This window comes from Maylandia zebra, linkage group LG11 (assembly GCF_041146795.1).
Source record: "Maylandia zebra isolate NMK-2024a linkage group LG11, Mzebra_GT3a, whole genome shotgun sequence".
Lineage (NCBI taxonomy): Eukaryota > Metazoa > Chordata > Actinopteri > Cichliformes > Cichlidae > Maylandia > Maylandia zebra.
The window spans coordinates 27,917,049-27,936,015 of record NC_135177.1 but is presented as its reverse complement, the minus strand read 5'-3'; the positions used below and the strand labels follow the sequence as shown (position 1 = coordinate 27,936,015).

The 18,967-nt window shown below is 39.1% G+C and overlaps 2 protein-coding genes across 5 annotated transcripts; one reads left to right on the top strand and one right to left on the bottom strand.

Moving 5' to 3' along the window:
- Nucleotides 1-208: 208 nt before the first annotated feature.
- Nucleotides 209-5,094, bottom strand: LOC101484779 (c-Myc-binding protein). 4 transcript variants are annotated; one of them, XM_004551009.6, is made up of 5 exons: nucleotides 4,916-5,094; nucleotides 2,477-2,549; nucleotides 1,899-1,947; nucleotides 1,609-1,738; nucleotides 209-658 (listed from the first exon to the last, which is right to left on the bottom strand). In XM_004551009.6, the coding sequence occupies exons 1-5, from the start codon at nucleotides 4,940-4,942 to the stop codon at nucleotides 611-613; spliced, it is 327 nt and encodes a 108-aa protein (XP_004551066.1). In that variant the 5' UTR covers nucleotides 4,943-5,094; the 3' UTR covers nucleotides 209-610. The 4 variants fall into 4 exon arrangements, with proteins under 4 accessions (XP_004551066.1, XP_004551065.1, XP_004551068.1 ...); XM_004551008.5 differs by having other exon boundaries at nucleotides 2,477-2,552; nucleotides 4,916-5,091; XM_004551011.6 differs by lacking the exon at nucleotides 4,916-5,094 and adding an exon at nucleotides 2,956-3,136.
- rragca (Ras-related GTP binding Ca) lies at nucleotides 3,922-18,303 on the top strand. The gene is made up of 7 exons (XM_004551012.6): nucleotides 3,922-4,329; nucleotides 7,513-7,716; nucleotides 8,589-8,788; nucleotides 11,964-12,078; nucleotides 13,347-13,489; nucleotides 13,827-13,975; nucleotides 16,446-18,303. Exons 1-7 carry the CDS (start codon nucleotides 4,147-4,149, stop codon nucleotides 16,598-16,600), a joined length of 1,149 nt encoding a protein of 382 aa, XP_004551069.1. The 5' UTR covers nucleotides 3,922-4,146; the 3' UTR covers nucleotides 16,601-18,303.
- Nucleotides 18,304-18,967: the final 664 nt, after the last annotated feature.

The following is an 18,967-nucleotide window of genomic DNA, read 5'->3' as shown; positions in this document are numbered from 1 at the left end:
AAGGTCTTTGTGCTTGGTGTTTGTTTTTTAATGTGTTTTATATCTGGTTTCTTTCAGCGGGTGATTGAGGATGTGTGTTAATGAGCCTACAAAGCTGTAAATGACCACAGTAACTCTGTTGCATTACAGAACTCACTGATTGTTTGCTGTAAATAAATTGATTAAAATTGGAAAAACAAACAAACAAACAAACAAACAAAAACAGTGATTACATGGCCATGTTTTATTTTAGATGTGATATATTTTTGTGCACCTACACCAGATTTTTGTAAATAACACACATACATTGATCAGTGTGTGTCCTCTTAACAAGACAGGAAAGTAAAACAAACAGCTTAATGACTACTGTCTATTACTAACCCACTCGTCATGCTGAAAGTCAGTTTCTACTATAAAGCTATACTAAAGACTAAATAAACCAAAAAAACCAACACTTATATACACATTCATGTACAAAATAAGTTAAATCAAAAGTAGTAAAGTAGAAACTGAGATTTATAAAAAAGACAAAACAGCAACATAAAAATGTTTAGTTTTCACCTAAGTGTTGTCTCGCCTTCAATTTTTAAAGTGATAGCAACGTAGAAACAAAATGCTGTTGGGTTGGGGTCTAGTTAGCTGTGCCGCCATCTTCAGGTACAGATTCATAACGCTGGAGCTAGAGAGACAGAAGAAAAAAAACCCAAACATCAACATTAGTCGAGTTCACAAGCCTTTCAGGAGCTCCTTGTGTCCATGCAGACTGTCAGATAAAAAAAATAAATACACACTGTTACAGACAGGTATCAAAAAGCATCATGGCAGACAACACACTGACCCACGAGAAGCGATACAACACTCATACCAGAAGCCTCGGAATAGAGCTGTACCACGACAAAGGTAGGACGTGGTACATGATTGAGGTTTGCTTCTTTTGTCCTTACTAGTCTGGACACACTACATCATAACAAAACTACCAGACAGTCACAAGGAGTTTTTGAGCAAATTCCTTTTCATTGCACTTCAGGAGATTATGTGATTGGTATCGGAAAGAATGTATGGAAAAGATTACATTGAAAAATTATGCATGATCCAAATTTTTCCAGCAAAACAGTTTCCCAAATATGACGTTAAATATTGAAAACAAACAACAAACTGGGAGGCATCAGCTGCATGTTTTCAGGAAAGTATCACTCGTTTACATTTGTAACGCTGGTTAAAACTTGTTAATGCTTCAATCGAACACACTGCTCCAAGGTCATGGGGTCATTTTGTCTCCCTTTGTCTCATTTCAAGTTATATTGGATATGTCGCGCTACTTTTGTGCATGTTAAAGTTTGTACTCTGAACTTTAGAATAATTGAAGACTAAAAGATCTATTTTTGTGTTGTATTAACTTATGTACTGATGAATTGTGAAATCATTGCACAACATTTTTTTGCTTTTTATTTCAACTTGTGGTATCTTGGCATTAATTTATTCTGGCCAGCTGTAGGACACCATGTCTTCTTTGCATTCTGTGTCTAATTATAATGACTGTGCTTCAAAAATCTTAAAATCTAAATGAGGTTTAAAAAAAAAAAAAAAAAAGAAGAAAAAAAGTCTTTTTACAAACCACTGGAGGCTTACCTTTGCTTTAAGCTCTTTATTTTCCCCTGCCAAGCGTGCACACTTTTGCCTGAGATTAATCACCTCCTGCTGCAGAGCCTCAGCATCTTCTGAAGTCTTCCCAACAGCACCGAGTTGCTGCTTGACAAATCTGGTAGAAGGAGCCAGTTAAAGAATCTACAGCGAGTGTAATTTCTGTTCAGACTTGTAGCTGGGAGGGAAAATATCAGCTGAAGGTTCACCTCAACACACAGATCATAATGTTGCAGGCTCATAATGTTCAGAATCAGCTTGTGCAATTAGAAGGATACTCCAAAGCGTTGTTGGGCTTTTCTTGTTGTTCATATAGCGACACTAGAACTGAAGACCAGGAGGGGAGAGAAAAGAGTTAAACTTTCTACTTATCACTGACTGTCAGTAAATACTTGGATGGACTCTTAGTTCTGTTTACTTGACCTCTGATAACATAATTCGTGAGTTAAATGGCAAATTTGGACTGTTTACTCAAGCAAAGTCCTTGTACTGTGCATTTACGTTAACTCAAATTATAATCTAATGAATTTGAGAAGTTCAGCACCATTTCTTACAGTGAAAAACAAGTCAAAAATTCTTAATAGGTGGAAAATCCTGCAAAAAATGTATGTTTGATATCTTACATTCTCTATCAACATTACATTAGCTATCAATCCATGTTCTTAAGATGTGTTTACTAAAAAGCCTGACACTGGTGAAAAGGTTTTCGACGTTTCCCCTCAAGGCTACTTGGTGTCAGATAATAATTTGCAGCACTGTCAGAAGAGGGTCTAGCTTTCAGTTATGCTCTGCAATACTTTGCGAATAGCTCCCAAAGCTAGTATAATGACTTTAACAGAAAAGAAATGCACCTTACCACTAGTTAGACTGTCAACAACACCAGCTTTCTCCAAGTATCTCCTAAACTGTTCCCTCTTGGGGTCTGGACCCTGCTGGAGGAAGAAAAATAAGACATTTTATTACCAGCTAATCATAAAGTACCTTTAAGCTGTCACGTCTTGCCTATTAGAGTGGGCCAATATGATTAAGAGTGTTCTCACTATTTGTAATTCCCTCGTATTTAATGCCCTGGACTTCAAAGGTGTAATAAAGAAAGTATAATTTGTAGCCGTAGCTAGTTTATTTACGTTCTCCAAACTCTGTTTACCCACAAACATTTGCAGACCCCCATCACCGAGAAAGCCCAAATACAAGCCGTCACAGGTGCGATGGCGACCTCCCGATGAGCCTCCCTCCCTGCTAACATTAGCTTAGCTGTGCTTGAAACACAGGACATGAAGCGGGTTCTTAAAAACAGCAGAGTAAAATGAATACAATGACAGCACACGCGCTTACTTTATAATGTGCCATAGTAATGTCGGTTAGAAAACTGCCTTTTTCGTGTAGACAGCTCCTATATTTAGCGTTCCGCTTAAAATGGGAGCACCTAACTTTGAGAATCAGGTACACCGCCGGCCGGGTCGGTAAAAGTTTACTTTCGTTTATCTTCTTCGCTCAACCAACTGCTCCGCAGAGTCAAAGCTGCATTCAGGAGCTCCTCGGGAATATAAGAACGTGCAAAGGTTCCTCGTCACGAAACCAGTGATAAATTCTCACATATCTCCATTTCTGTTGTTTTCCCTCTTTTACAAAGCACTTAAAATTGCACTCTTAGGCCATTCTGCGATTGGAGGGCAAATAATGCGTCAAAACTGCTAAACAAAACAACAACAAAATAATATCATTGTGTTTAGGAACAATAATAAATAATAAACCATCAAAAAATTAGGTGTGTCCAGCTCAGGCAGTTTTTATACAGATACACTAGGTACACTTTTTAAGAGTTATTGTAGTTGCCGTATGCTATGCGGCATTGCATAGGCAATATAATTTACACAACAATGGATTTATTTACTCAACATGGATTATTTAATCTGTCCTGCAATTGCGGAAAGAAATAATTCCTACATTTCAGAAGGCTCATGAAAGCCTTTGCTTCACTGTAGTAGGCGCCTGCTTCCATCTGCTGGTAACAACACAGAATAACACTATAACACACTCTGTTTGGTTCGTCTTCATTAAATGTTCCCTTTTAACCCAAGATCATTTGTGACTATTATTTTAGTCCACAAAAAAAAAAATACTCTAGGTGGTTTAAAATAGCTCATTTAAAAAAATGAAAGGTTTTATTTTCTCCTCTTTCGAGCGACAGTTCATAAAACAAGTCCGAGTACTAGTCAGGTGACAGCGGTGAACCTCATTAAAGTGACAGGCTGCTCGGCCAATCACCTGTCGAATTGTAACCAAAGCAGCGAATCAGAATCAAAGGGCGGGACTAAATGGTGAGGTTTTTTTTCAGGGCGAGAGGAAATCCTAAGGAAATGTGTGGGATCACGCTCTGCGTTTCCAAGTGGCTCAGGCGTTATTGACAAACTATCTCCATCGGGTGACGTTACTTCATGGTGCCTACCAACGGCCCGCTACAAACAACTAACCGACAAAGTAAACGGGGGGAATAAGGGGGGAAGCGACCGTGCTTAGGACAAAATGTCGATTCAGTACGAGGTGGAACAGCTGTCTGACAGCTACGGGGTTGCGGACTCGTTTCCCAAAGATTTCGGTTATGGTGAAGAGGAGGCCGACATCGAGGACAGCCCGGCACCGTCCGACAGCAAACCCAGGATCCTGCTTATGGGCCTGAGGAGAAGCGGCAAATCGTCGATACAGAAGGTAGGCGGAGATGTTAAACTGTTAGCCTTCCGAGGCGAGCGCCGCCTGCCTCAGCCTCACGCGAGTATAAACGGGACGTTAGCCAAAATAGCTACCGAGTTGGGTTAGCATGTCGCGAGCGATGACGGTTATCAGTCAGCTGACGGCGTGCTCAGCTACGTAAGAATTGAAGAAATAATAACAATAATAGTCATAATAAAGAAAATTTGTAGAAAGCTAATGGTCACTTGGTTATCTGTGTGAACTAACACCGGTGTGTCCGCAGGAGTGAATTATTAACCAGCTGAACAGAGGCGCTCGGTGCATCTTTAATGGTGCGTGTGTACATGCAGCATGTGACTGTTTGGTTAACAACTTATCCGACATGCAAACAAAAAACAGAAAAGAAAGTCTATGTCAGTCCCACCCAACTGTGCGGTATAGATTTGGAGTGTGCCTTTCACATGATATCAGAGCGACCACACCTTTCGGTCTGCAAGCCATAACACTTTTTAAATCAGTGCAGCACGTGCAAGGCCTCTTTACCTGAGTCGTACCCATTTTATCTCAGAAAGAGGGATAAAAAATTTGTTCGGCCGCTACTTACCCCCCTCCAGTAACTGCCCCTGTGCATGATGGACTATTCAGACGCTCCCACACTCTCAAAAAATCAGGAACAGCCAGGACTCCAGTATGCTCAAGGAAATTAAGCCCGCCGTATAGTGACACAGCTCCTTGTTAGGAGATGACCTCAGTAGCTGCTCTGAGATTGCTATGACCAGCGGCACCTGTGTTTTCACCTGAATTCCTAATTATTAATTTCATAAGCAGTTTTGGCCTTCCATTAAAGCATATTAATGACTGTCTATAAAATGTTTTTAAAAAGTGATGCTTAATTTGCTTAAGTTTGAAATGCATTTTTGATTTTTTTTTTTTTTTTTTTTTTAAATGGCCAAAGATACTTAAATCTATGGATGATGATTAACACAGACTTTTTGCTAGCTAAATGCAGGGAAACGCCACCCTCACCCCACAAAGTAAAACCCTGTATGAGTGTAGATGACATTTAATATGAAGGCAAAACCTCTGTCAGCTTTGGTGACTGCTGTAAGCCTGGAGCCAAAAAAAGTTGATATTACAAGTTATGGCAGAGGCAACAAGCCACCAACGCCTGTGGAAACTTTGCAGTTGTTGGCAAAGGGGGAAGGCACGTTCGGAGGCAGTGAGAGAGAAGGAAAAGCAGGAGTGTGGATAACAGAAAAGGGACTTGTAGATATTGTGGGTTGGTGCTAGGGATGGGCTCAGGCGGAGGCAGATGACTTGCTGTTTCCTTAAAAGAAAACAGGAAAAAAAGTTTAAAAAAAAGTTAATATATGTAAAGAATAATAATTTTAAAAAAAAAGTTCATTACTAGTAATCCAGTTAACTACAACATAATTAAAAATAGGCACAGTATAAGGCGGAATGATAAGATTCTTTAAAAAAGTCCAGAAACTGAGTCTCAGTTAATTTTGTTAATTCCCCAAAGTATGGAATTGTAACTGTAAATAATCAAATGACCACAACCACCTGTCATGCAGCAAACCCTCAAGGCTGGTTCCACTTTTTCTATTTTTTTTCCCTTTTTCTAGTCTTTATTTCATATTTCATCTATAGGCTGCTCAGAATATGTTTCTTGGCCTGCCACTTCCACTGTTGTTGCACTGTTGTTTAATAATAGATTAGACGTAGTTGACCCTTCTATGATATTTTATTATTTATGTTCAAATCCAAGGGGGAAGTATGAAAAGACTGCATATAGCTTGACGTGCTGCAAACCTAACCTACAGAAAGTGCATGGAGAAACTTTCTTGTGACGAAGCACACTTCTGTGCCAGTGCATATATGTGCACTTGCACTGTGTTTGCTATAATCCATACACCCTCAAGTCGAAGATTAACATTTCGATGTAAGCTGCCAACTGGGCCCGAGAATCATGTGATTTGGATTTTTGCTGGTTCATCGGCCGGTGACCTCAGTGGACGACACATTGATTTAAAATGCCAGCAGGGGAGCAAATACTCCTACCACATCACACCAGCAGCCACTTTACTTTCCGCAGCGTGAAAAGCTGAAAAATGCTGACGAGAATGACGTGTTGCAATGGATCTGAGTCTGCAGTGTTTTGCCCTTTTCCCTCTTGTTCTACATGTGATGTCTGGATGATATCCTTGTGCTAGAGTAACACTATAAAGCAAATTACAGCACTATTGTGATAATCTTTCACATGACTGCAATATTTTAATAATGGGATTATGGAACAGCCATTTGTAAACCACAAGTGAAGAAAACCTTACACGTGTCTTCACACATACAAATGTACGGTCATCGGACTTAAAACGTTGCTGGATGACTTCAAGTCTGTTTAAATTCACACCCGCAACAAAAGTTAACAAGGTTATTATACTGAAATTTTTTTATTTACACATCTGTTAGACCCTCTCTTTATGGCCACCTCCTCAAACTCTTCCGTGAGGACAACCATCTCAGTTTAAACATATCAAATCTCCATGAATCTGCCCAGGGTCTCCTTTTGGTAGGACATACCTGAAATTACTCGTCTAGGAGTAACAAGGCATCTTAGTCAGATTCTCAAATCACCAAAGTCCCTCCTTTCAGTGTGGAGGAGTACCAGCTCGTATGTGAGCCCCTTCCAAATGATCTAGCTCCCCAGTTTTTATTGAAGTATTTATTTAATATAAAAATAAAAACTAGACTTTAGAAATAAAGAATTGTAATAAAACTAAATTGATATCCAACACTCTTGATTTAAGAAAAACATACTTGTTATGTCAGTGGCAGTTAAGAATTGATTGCAGTATTGAAAATTTGAAGAAGCGCATGTTTGTCTAGTGACTACAATGATTAGCGCTGTGTCCTCTGTCCCCAGTATTTCCAATAAATAAAGATGAAGTAACGAGAACAGACAGATGCATTTTTTTTCCCAGCAGCTAGTGTCAGAATTACCACAGATTTGTGGTCACTGCTATATTAAAGTTTCAGTGACCCTCTTACAAAAGTGCAATTTCTCATAATCCCACTGTTTGCTGAGTGTCATCATATACCAGTTTTCCCCACTAAATTTAATTAACGTAAATCCGGTTCCTCACTTTAGACTCTGTTTGTATTTATTCAACTGAAACATGGCATCAATTTTCATTTCAGGTGGTATTTCACAAAATGTCTCCCAATGAGACCTTGTTTCTGGAGAGCACCAACAAGATCTACAAGGATGACATCTCCAGTAGCTCTTTTGTCAACTTCCAGATCTGGGACTTCCCCGGCCAGGTCGACTTCTTTGACCCCACCTTCGACTATGAGATGATCTTCAGAGGAACCGGGGCTCTGATATTTGTTATTGATGCTCAGGTGAAGAGAAAAAAAAAGAGGAAGAATTGTTTGATAAGATAAAGTGTAGAAGTGCAAAATCAGACCGCTTTCAGAATCACGACCACTTACATTTTTATTAAGATGAAACTGTACAGAAGAAGAAAATAGGCATCCAAGTATACACCCATTTCAGCACTGAAGAATGAGCTGGCTGATGAACAGCCAGAGTGGCTTGAATAAAAGACAATTACATGCCACGGCTTTTATGCCTGCGCTGTCCACATGACTCTGAGTGCTTTCAGGAAGTAATCTCAGCTGCGATATAAGCCACAGCTCATCTGATTGCATGGCTTTATTTGTGCTCAAGGTGCATCAGATTCAATTTGCTTCAGCAGTTGGTCACACAGTGATATGAGAGGAGAGCTGTTTTCCTTTTGCTGTTTTGGGAGGCGAGGCAGAGGTGCATTTCCTCAAACCTCACTTTAAACTGATGAGAATGTACTCCTCCATGTTATCTGAAGTGACAGCTAATAATTATGTTGGGCTTAGCTCACAAGACTGTCATTCTCACTTCTTTAAGAAGAAGCACATCTTGATTTTCCTGTTTATGTCACTGTGATAACTTTTTTTCTTTTTTTTTTCTTTTTTTTTTGAAGGACATTGTTGGATATTATATACACTCTTACTACATTAAAATTTTTTCTCATAAAGTTTTTAAGGTTAAAAAAAGAGCAGATTATGGATGTAGTGTTCTGTAAGAATAAAGCAGCATGGTAGTATTAAAATTGTTAAATATTCTATGCTACATGTTGTTTCTGGTTTTGTGTCCAGAACAGCAGATTATGCTTTAAATCTCGTTTTAGATTCACTTTGTGAACATGCCTGTTTTTGTGTCATCTTCTTTGTTATAGGATGATTATGTGGAGGCTCTGAGTAGGCTTCATCTCACTGTGTCGCGGGCCTACAGGGTCAATCCAGAGATAAACTTCGAGGTGTTTATCCACAAAGTTGACGGCTTGTCAGACGATCACAAGATCGAAACCCAAAGAGACATCCATCAGAGAGCCAATGATGATCTGGTAGATGCCAGTTTAGAGAAGCTGCATCTCAGGTACGATTAACTTGTGATTATTTTTATCATCTGTAAAAGCCAGAATAAGGGGGGGGGGAGACATCCATATATATATTTTATATTTGATTTTCAGCAAACAAAGTTTCACACACTCAATAATGCAATACAATAACTCTACTGTTAACAGATTTAACTAATCAAGAAAACAAGCCACAGCTTATATGGCCATTAATAAGTTGGTACAGCAGTTAATCGCTTACTCCAAATCTCTCAGACAAAGCATAGTCTCTCAACAAAACTGGCTTTATTCAAGACAGTTTTAACATCCGTAATCACGTTGTCGTAAACAGACATGAGTAAATACAAGTCAGTGCAGACACAAAAAGACAACCTCACTGACTGGTAATGACACATGAGACTGAGAGATGTTTTAACCTCTTCCACAAACGTTTTATACTTGGCCCCACTCATCCTATTTGATAAAAATGGTTTAAGAGTATGGTATAAAATAGTTTTTGGATTTTTTGGTAAAGTGTTCTTGCTTCAATCAGAGTGGCTTTTTGTTTGTTTTTCCCTTTTTCAATAATTGCAGTAGAAAAGCCATTGGGATGGTTGTTTTTATTAATGTCATTTGGTAATTGGTGTTGTTGCTAATAATAAGGCCTAAAAGTAGCTTCTGTTTCCGTCATTATATATCCAGTAGTCTGTGTCTTCAACATTGTCTGCATAGTTTTAGTGTTCCTGTGAGATTCCTCTTTGACCTCTTAATGAAGCAAGAGTGGCCTCTGCCACAGCTATCAGAGCTGTTGTGATTAAGGCTCCAAAGGGCAGAAAAACTTGAGATGCAGAAAGAAAGCCAAAGTACACATCTGCTGTTTGGTTCATCTTTGTGTGCACATAGCACACCATGGTTTGTTTGTTTTCTGATATAAATGCTAAAAGTTTTAACTTTTATATAGCCTGAGGACTAAATATGTTCATTTAGTAGTCTTTAGATTGAAGAAATGATCTTAAATTTTGTCATAGAATGCTATTAATACTTTGCCATTTCGCACAATGGATGTCATGGCTTCAGTTTTTTAAAATTCTTTATTTGGTTTGTTTTGATGTGTGGTTGGTGTCAAAAATTCACCATCATAGTAAATTCATCTTTTGAAGCCTCAAGTTACTTGTTTTGGCTATACTCATCCTACCATTTTGAAACAAGAGGAGGTAAAAGTAACTAAACAAACATGGACATTTGATACTTTAAGTACTTCTGCTTTTGATTCTAATAGGGACCATCATATGTGTTTGTCTAGTCTCGTCTAACTCTAACCCTCAAAGAGTTTCCCAGTCTTGTTCTCTAAAACCTAAAGAATTATGGATTTGATCAACTGGTCCTGTAATGGAATTGACACCCTGCTAGGCTTGGGAGAGCCCGATTGTCCTGCGGAGACGTTTGCTGCCGGATACTCGATGGTCGGTTGCGTCGTGTCTAGCGACACTCTCGATGGAGGACAATGAACAACATCTACCAATTTGGAACCATGATAACAGAGTTCTGGCTGATTGGAGCTGGCTTTGACCTGGCTTATCGAAGAACAAGAAGCAGCTACAGCTGTTCAAAATCCCATAAGGCTGGCCGATATGATAGACGATTGGCAGGGCTGTACTCAGACTGTGTTTTGAACGCAATATGGATAAGATCTTGGAGAAGAACAACGGGAATGGACAGAACTGGTGACCAGTGATGGACATTAGACCAACTGTAAAAGTTGGATGCAGTTGTTCGCACTAAACCCAAACATTCACGATCTTCACTCATGCGGCCCCCCTGGCGCCAGCTGAAGGCTTGCCAAAGTTGAAGCTGACTGGAACAACAAATTCTTCCCATGATAACAGGATTGTTGACGGAACTCTTTGTCCCTCTTTCAAGGCCACCTGGGTCCACTGGAAACTGTTGACTGACGCTTAACTGGGCGTGGTGACGCTTTCTCTTAGCTGAACACAGGATACACACATGCACACACACGAAACACGTACACTGATACGCCCTCACTATCACCCTCCCTACCCCGGATCCAACGCCTCCTCCCATGCTTACCTCCCATCCGATGTGGACACCGGATCAGCTGGAGGCGCAATCGAAGATTGCAGCGGTCCCAGATCAGCTGTACACACTGGAATACTCTCCCATGTTGCTTGTCTGTATTTTTTTTTGGGCAACTGCAACTGACAAATAAAGGCTATCTAATCTCTCATCATCATCATCATCATTTACAAAGTGAACAATATGTTGTATTCATTAAGATTTGAAAGTAGTGTTTAAGACTAAACTTGTCAGGAAAGGGTTTACTTTGGTCATAGATCTGTGGAGGTGAATAGACATTTTGTCAGACAGTATAAAAATGTATCGCAACTTCTTAATTTGAAAAGTAAAGTCAAGGCCAAAGTGTCTTAGACATGCATTGTTTCAAATGGCTACCACATGATTCATTTTTGTGATATTTTCTAGAGTTAAACTAGTCCAGAATTACTAGATACTGAAATTTATGTTGCAGCTCTAATAAGATGAGTTAATGTTAATTGCAGCCTTTGCTCCGACACACTGTATAAGAAGTCTAAATGTGTTGTGTAGCACATTAAACAGTCTGTCGGGGTTAAGCCTGGGCAGCTCTGCAGCAGCTTTACTGTTGATTTTTAGGACTGTGTTGGCACACTGTGGGGTGTTTTATGTGGAGTGAGATTGTTGTTTATTCCGGTTAGACAGCCTGAGCGGTCCTGGATATATAGTGGATCTCTGCCTCTGGTGCTTTCTTCACCGTAATACATTGTGAAGTTGAGCTCCTGCCAAGTGTATGCAGACACTTCCATTTGGCTCACACCACTGTTTTCTCAGACACAAACTTTTTATTTATACATCTCACTAACCAATGTCTATAAGTCATGTGTGCCTAGTTTTCAGCAGCCTTATGAAGACTGTTTTGTTTTTTTTATTTGTCGGAATTTTTTTGCCAAGTTAGCATTAAGTTTTTATCCTTGTGCTTTTGTCTGAATCAGGCTTTAATGCTTTGATTCACATCTCTTTTCTACAATTCTGCAACTGTTTGTCATGTGATCTTGTGACTCTATGTATTTTTACCTGGTTTCATATGCATTTTGAGGAAGTGAGAAGTGTTTCCTACTTGTAACAGCTTATATGCTTCCTTTTTTTTTTTTCTTCATCATTCAGCTTTTACTTGACGAGTATTTATGACCACTCAATCTTTGAAGCCTTCAGCAAAGTGGTGCAGAAGCTCATCCCACAGCTCCCCACCTTGGAGAACCTCCTAAATATCTTCATTTCTGTAAGCACACAAAAACCAATCCTTTATGCATAAGAATTCTCTTGCAACTTTGTCACTGATGGAGTGATTTATGTGTGACAGCGTTCATGGCGTGAGTCATTGCCAGCACGGAAGCCACATTAGTGTTGGCAGTTCCTCCACTGTCCCTACAGCCTTTTCTGAAGATGTTTGTGATCCTCAGTTGTAATGCTACTTTGTCCCACACTGGTAGTAGTAGTCGCTCTGTAACTTTTAACTGTTTTATCTCAGGGTATGACTTTTGAGTGGAGAACAGCTGTTTCTTCCTTAAATGTACTAACTGGTTTGGTAAGATTTACTGTATCAAGGCAGTACATTCAGTAAACAAGTTCATATTTAGTTTGCCTAGTTTATTTTGGATGAGGTTTGGCTAACTAACAGTTACTTGCCTCTTTACTTATATGAAAAACATGTAAACAAAAACAAACAAAATGCTCCAAAGTTATTGTAAATTTAAATTGGCAGCATCTTCAAAACAGCTTTAATAACTTTTTGCCTTTTTAAAAAAAAAAAAAAAAAAAAAAAAAAAAATATATATATATATATATATATATATATATATATATATATATATATATATATATATATATATATATATATATATATATATATATATATATATATGAATATATGAATGCAGGATTTATTTTACAGTTGTATTAGACTGCATCAGTTTAAGCTTGTTGTGTTATGAGTTGACAGTTGTCTTCACATGTAAAGCTTTAAGTATAAAGCATTGACTTTAGCTTGCTCTTATGACACATTGTCTTCATACCTGAGTTACTGTGAGATCTGATTGTGTATATATGTTATAATACACGATAAAATGACGAAAAAAGCCACAACTTGCTCATTTCCCATTCATTTTGTATTCATAATGTTCTCATAAATATATTAATTTTTTATTTTTTTTTAAAAAAAACATTTATTCTCATGACATTTCAGAGTCTGCTCATTTTCTTTGCTTTATATTATTTTAGCTATTTCAGGCTTTTAGACCATTAAAAAAAACTTTTGAATTTTACAGCCTGATCATACACAAATCAAAAATCTGATTTTTGTTTTGTTTGGTTTTTTTGGGTTTTTTTTGCAGCCTTTGTAAAAAAACAAACAAACTGTAACTTAGTTTATTCTCTCAGTAAGGGATCTGCTACCAGACATTAATTGTAACAGGAAGTAGCTTCCTGTTTCTTTACCATATTACACTTTTGACTGCCTCTTTTTTCTGTCTGTCTTCTTGTTGGTGACAGAATTCAGGGATAGAGAAGGCCTTTCTATTTGACGTGGTCAGTAAGATCTACATCGCCACAGACAGCTCTCCTGTGGACATGCAGTCCTATGAACTGTGCTGTGATATGATTGATGTGGTTATCGATGTCTCCTGCATCTATGGGTGAGTTTTGTGCTTTAGTGATGCACCAAAAGAGGTCAGAGTTGAGTAATGAGTGCTCCATGATTTGATAAACATAATTTTGGTCAGTGGTGTCTACAAAGTTAATTTTATATTAACTTTCTGTATTCATTTGCATAATAATAACTACCGTCATATTTGCTTGAATCTTTTGAAATCTTTTAAGCCTTTAAGAGACGGAGTTCACCCACGTGCTGTCTGAGGGTGCTTTCATTGAAGCACGACTTAATTTATGCACAATTAATAACCTCATAGACAAGCTGCAGTTTATTTCCCATTTCCTCTTTGAATGTTACAGTGTTTTGTTGTGTTTCACTAGTCTGAAGGAGGATGGCAGCGGCAGTGCCTATGACAAGGAGTCCATGGCCATCATCAAGCTCAACAACACCACTGTGCTGTACCTGAAAGAGGTCACAAAGTTCCTGGCCCTTGTCTGCATCCTGCGAGAAGAGAGCTTCGAGCGCAAAGGTAAGCTGTCAGATGACCTGTGATCCTCTGCTGCTCACTCGGCTTAATTTGGTTAATGGTTTTGGCTTGTGTCAAATGTCTTCATGTTTTCTTTCACTTTGTTTATCAGTGCAGTATTAGTGTGTGTCTGCATGTGTACAGATGGAGTGAAATTTGTAAACCTGGATGTTATCATGCACTGAAGTACATTACACAGAAAGATAGCCAAAGTTGGGAGTAATAAAAGGAAGCAGTAATTGACTTTCAAGCTCCAAAAACAGGAGATCCACCACTTACAATTAATTTAAATAGCAACATACTGGATGGCAGTTTGGGTGAATATCTTTGTGGCTTGTGATTGTCTGAGCCCATCTGCAGTTTGTTCCCCCATATTATGGAGAGTGTAGGAGAGTGGGTTTATTTTGATACTTAATTGTGTGTCTCCTTGAGAATTCAACACAGTCGATGAATTCTTGAGTGAAATTAAAAGTTTGTCCCATCACAAACTTTAAGCTAAAGCTGTTGTGCTAAAGGAAAAAGATATCAATTTGTAATTTGTATTTGAGACCCTGATCATTTAATAGCATGTTAGCCCTGGATCAGTTTGTGTATTCAAACAAGCTATGGGATGTACTATGAAGGACCTTCAACATAGCTGGGCTTTCTTTGCATCAGCTGGCTGGACAAAGCCTAAACCTCAGGATGTCACATTATGGTTGTGGGCTTTCTCTGCCTGTCTCAGAGTGCTTCAGGTTCTGTGAGTGTCACCTACTCTGATGAGAGACATTATCAGATGATATTAAAATGCTGATAAGAATCTATAAGGAACATAAAAAAATCGAACATTAAAATGCAATACTGCAGCAAACGAGATGAGATTAATGCTGAGCATTAATAGAGCGCTGAAATTTTAAACATCATACATTTAAACATTAAAAGGTTACTGTCCCATAGCCTAACAAAGGACACATGGGAATAAAAGTTAAATTCAATTTACCGATCGCATACGTGTTCTTTTTGTTTGTTCTGTGTGCTAATTGTTAAAATCCCTAATGACCCTGATGAAGGCCACAAGCCGAAACGCGTTGGTCAATTATTAAAGTTGTTCATCTTCCCTCAAGTGTTGCTGGAGTTCCTGCTTTGTGAATTCTTTCATCCTCTCCATGCACCTTGGAAGCAGGTGAAGTTGTGCCAGAAAATTTTGCTGCGAATTGTTAAAATCCCAACAGCAGTATAAATTATAAAAACACTTTTACATTTTCTGCATCACCAAAGGGAATGCATGCACATTTCAGTGAGTTTTGAGTTAGTGTAACATTTACTCAACAAGTCCACATATAAAATGTTCCCTTAGCAGAGGATCTATATCAAATTGTAAAGCTGTAAATACAGAACTCGTTGAAAACGTGCTGCTTCCAGAGTAATCTTTATAATTGGCAGTAGCATATGGCAATTCTATAGATTTGTAGACTTTCAGAAGCACTGTTACTGCTACTGTTTGAATCCCAAAGCAAGACTCCAGTTTGGCAACTCTAAGCTTCAGCTCCCTCTACAGGATTGTAGTCTGGAGACTGGCTCGGCTACTTTATGACTTTAATGGACTTTAGCCACTACGTTGTTGACAATGTTTTGGGTCAGGTCATGCTGGAAGAGCCATCCACGACCCGTCTTCAGTGTTCTGGCTGAGAGGAGGTTCCTGTCTAACATTATATCTTGCCCTGTCCATTGGGCCCTCAGTGTGGAGAAGTTGGCCTGTACCCTAAACAGAAAAAGCGTAATACTTCCACCTCCAAGCTTGACTGTGAGGATGGTGTTCTTTGGATATATTCAACATTTCTCTTCTTCCGAACACTGCAGTTCAAGTTGATGCCAAGGTAAATTTTGGTGTCATCTGACCACAACACTTTCTCCCAAGCCTTCTTTGAGACATTTAGATGTCAACTGATAAACTTCAGATGGGCCTGTTCATGTGCCTTCTTGAGCAGGGGGACATTTTTGGTCCTGCACGATTTGAATCTATTACAGCATACTGTGTTACCAATGGTGTTCTTGGTGATCCCAACTCTGTTCAGATGATTAACATGCTCCTCCCATGTAGTTTTGGGCTGATCCACCCCCTTTCTCATGATCCTCACCCCAATCCTGCATAGAACTCCAGACGGAGGGCGATTCATAGTGATTTTAGATTTTATTCAATTTCCAAAAAACTGTACCAACAGCTGTCACGTTCTCACAAAGCTTCGTGCTGATGGTCTTGTATCCAGCCTTGCAGCTCTACGTTCTTGCTTGTCATGTCCTTTGACAGGTCTTTGGTCTTGCCCATGGTGGTGGAGAGTGTGGATTTTTTTTTGTTAATATTCTCTCCCTCGTCATCAAAATATAACTACCATTTAAAAAAATTAGTGCCAGTTCATTTCATTGGAAGTGAGCAAACAGTCATTGGACTGATCAGTTGTTTAATAACATAGTTTTTTGTTTTTCGCTTTCACAGGACTAATAGACTACAACTTCCACTGTTTCCGGAAGGCTATCCATGAAGTCTTCGAGGTGGGAGTTTCCACTCCGCGTTCAGCTGGTCCACAGGCAATGGGCTCACCCTGCTCCAAGGCTGTTGCACTCAATGGCACACCACGCAACACCATCTAGATGCTGATGCAAAATTAAAAAACAAAAAGATGCAACAAGAAGGAAGAGGAAAGGAAAGATTAGGAAGGTCTCGGGAGCCTGTAGAGAAAAGACTACAAAACTGGGGCTCACCAGCGCACCAGTCACTATCCCATGCTCCCAGCACTTAAAGCACTGAGAAATGCCTCAAGCCAAGAGTGTGGGAGCAGCAGTGGAGCACAGAGGGGTCAGGCCAAGATGGACGATTGAAGGGAAATTCAGGCATCAGGTAAATGCAAAGCACTGTGTTAGCTTTGAGGAAGCCGAGAGACTAAACTGCACCTGAACAGGAAAAGGTTCAGGATCTTTCTTTGGATTTCTTAAAGCAGTCAAAGGCTGTGATAATTAGCTGCTGTTTCCTCTGTATGAACAATGTGATGTGGGGGAATAAAACCCTCTGTTATAACCTCTTCATATGGACAAACTGTTAGGAGGCTTCTGTCTCGTGATGAACCCACCCCGACCACTTCTGTGCTGAAAAAGACGATGGACATGTTCAGAGATGGCCTTATGTAGATAAAGCTTGACTGTAGTGCAAGCTTTTTCTCTCACCACCATTCACCTCACCTTACCTGAATGCTGCCCAAAACTTGCTTTTGGTTTGACTTGTGAAGGGAAAATAAGGTTTTGTGAGCAGACTAAAAAGGGATTGTGTTGTCCAGTTAAAGTGAGTGTGTGTGAGTGTGTGTGAGAAAGGTTTTGATTAAATCCCAAGCGCGTTATTGTGAAGGAACTTAACAGAAAACGTATATATGTCCTTTTAGCTAAGAGCAGTTTAGCATGATTAAACTCCTGTCATTCAGTGAAAATAACTCTTCTGTGCTTGTGCTCCACTGAGGAACAGCTTCTGATTGACTTTATGATGAATAGAAAAAGGAGTTTACTGGAAATTTGGACATACACATTGCAAAAGCACTGCCACCATGAATGAATAGGAGCCAGTTACACTATGCCACAATTTAAGAAAAAAATTAATTAAATTTGTTAAGTATGAATGAGGTGGAAGGTTGATGAACAGGTGGACTCACGGTTTAGGATTGTCAGACTGGTTGCAGCATGCTTGCATGCTTTTCCACTCAGTCACAGTCCCGCCAAAAATTATTAACCCATGTAGCAACCTGATTTAGTTTAGTCCTGATGAGCGGGAGTCACAAGAGCAAATCATTACTCCAAGCATGCATACATCAGTGTGTTTTTTCAGTTGAATTGTTCTCAACCAAAACATTGCTTCTTGTTTTGAAAAGGGGAGAGTGGAAATGGAATTAACAAAGAAACTCAAACTGCTAAAGTAGGAGAAAAAGACCAAATTTTATTATAATCGCCATTAAAATGAAATGCACTGTTCATGTCTGTATGTTTGTGTTTGCTTCTGTCAGGACTGAGAGGTAAAAACTCGTACCGGTTGCACCTAAAGATCGGGAATTTGACTCAGGAACCAGGATTACCACATTATCTAGCTAACTTTTCTGAGTAAAACTAAGTTCTAGCTTTGAAGGTGCCCCTGGTTTTATTCAGCAAAGTTATTCAGGTAATTCTGGTGCTCCTTGAAACTGGCCCGAGAAGTTGTTTCATTAGTCACCCGAGAATAAGTCGCCGCTTCATTGTTGCACATCAGAACTGTGGTGGATGATTGATTTCATGTAATGTGATGCTATACTGTGTGAAATAAATGAAAATTTAAAGTGTGTTCTTGTGCTTTTATTAGTTCGTTGACTAAAGAGATATTTGAGAAACTTGCAACATGTGTGGAAATGTCTGCATTCTGCTTGACAACCCTTTCTTCACTATCTAATGCAAAAGTGCAAACAAACACAAGATGGTGCTGCAGGACCATCCAAGCCTCCTCTCCACTATTATGATATTCAGTTTTCTCTTTGCCAAGACCAATAAGTCTTTTTCATACTTGTTAAAAATACAGAAAGTGTGCATTCATTGCTTCACCTGTGCGGTGAATTATACAGCTTGTTAAATGTCACCAGCGTCTATAACAACAGCGAGAACTGCTGCTTCGTTTATTGGTTCTGCATTATGAGCATGACAATAGAATAAATTGGATTACTCAGTATTGAGGAAACGCAGGTGTTTACTCGCATCCAATTTCTAAAAAAGGCATCTTTATGTCGATTCAATGTTTTCATGTTAAAATGCCAAATAACCGATTTTAACATTTATTTGCTCAACAAAACTACTCCAATATAAAACAAGACAGACTGTTAATTGTCAGTTTTCTTAAAGTTGGCTGTTGTTCAGATGGCATAATAATGAGTGGAGAAAGACCCCCCCTCCCCCCCCTTTCTGGTTTAGTGCATATAAAAACAACTCTGTGAATAGCTTCACCATGCAAGTTAT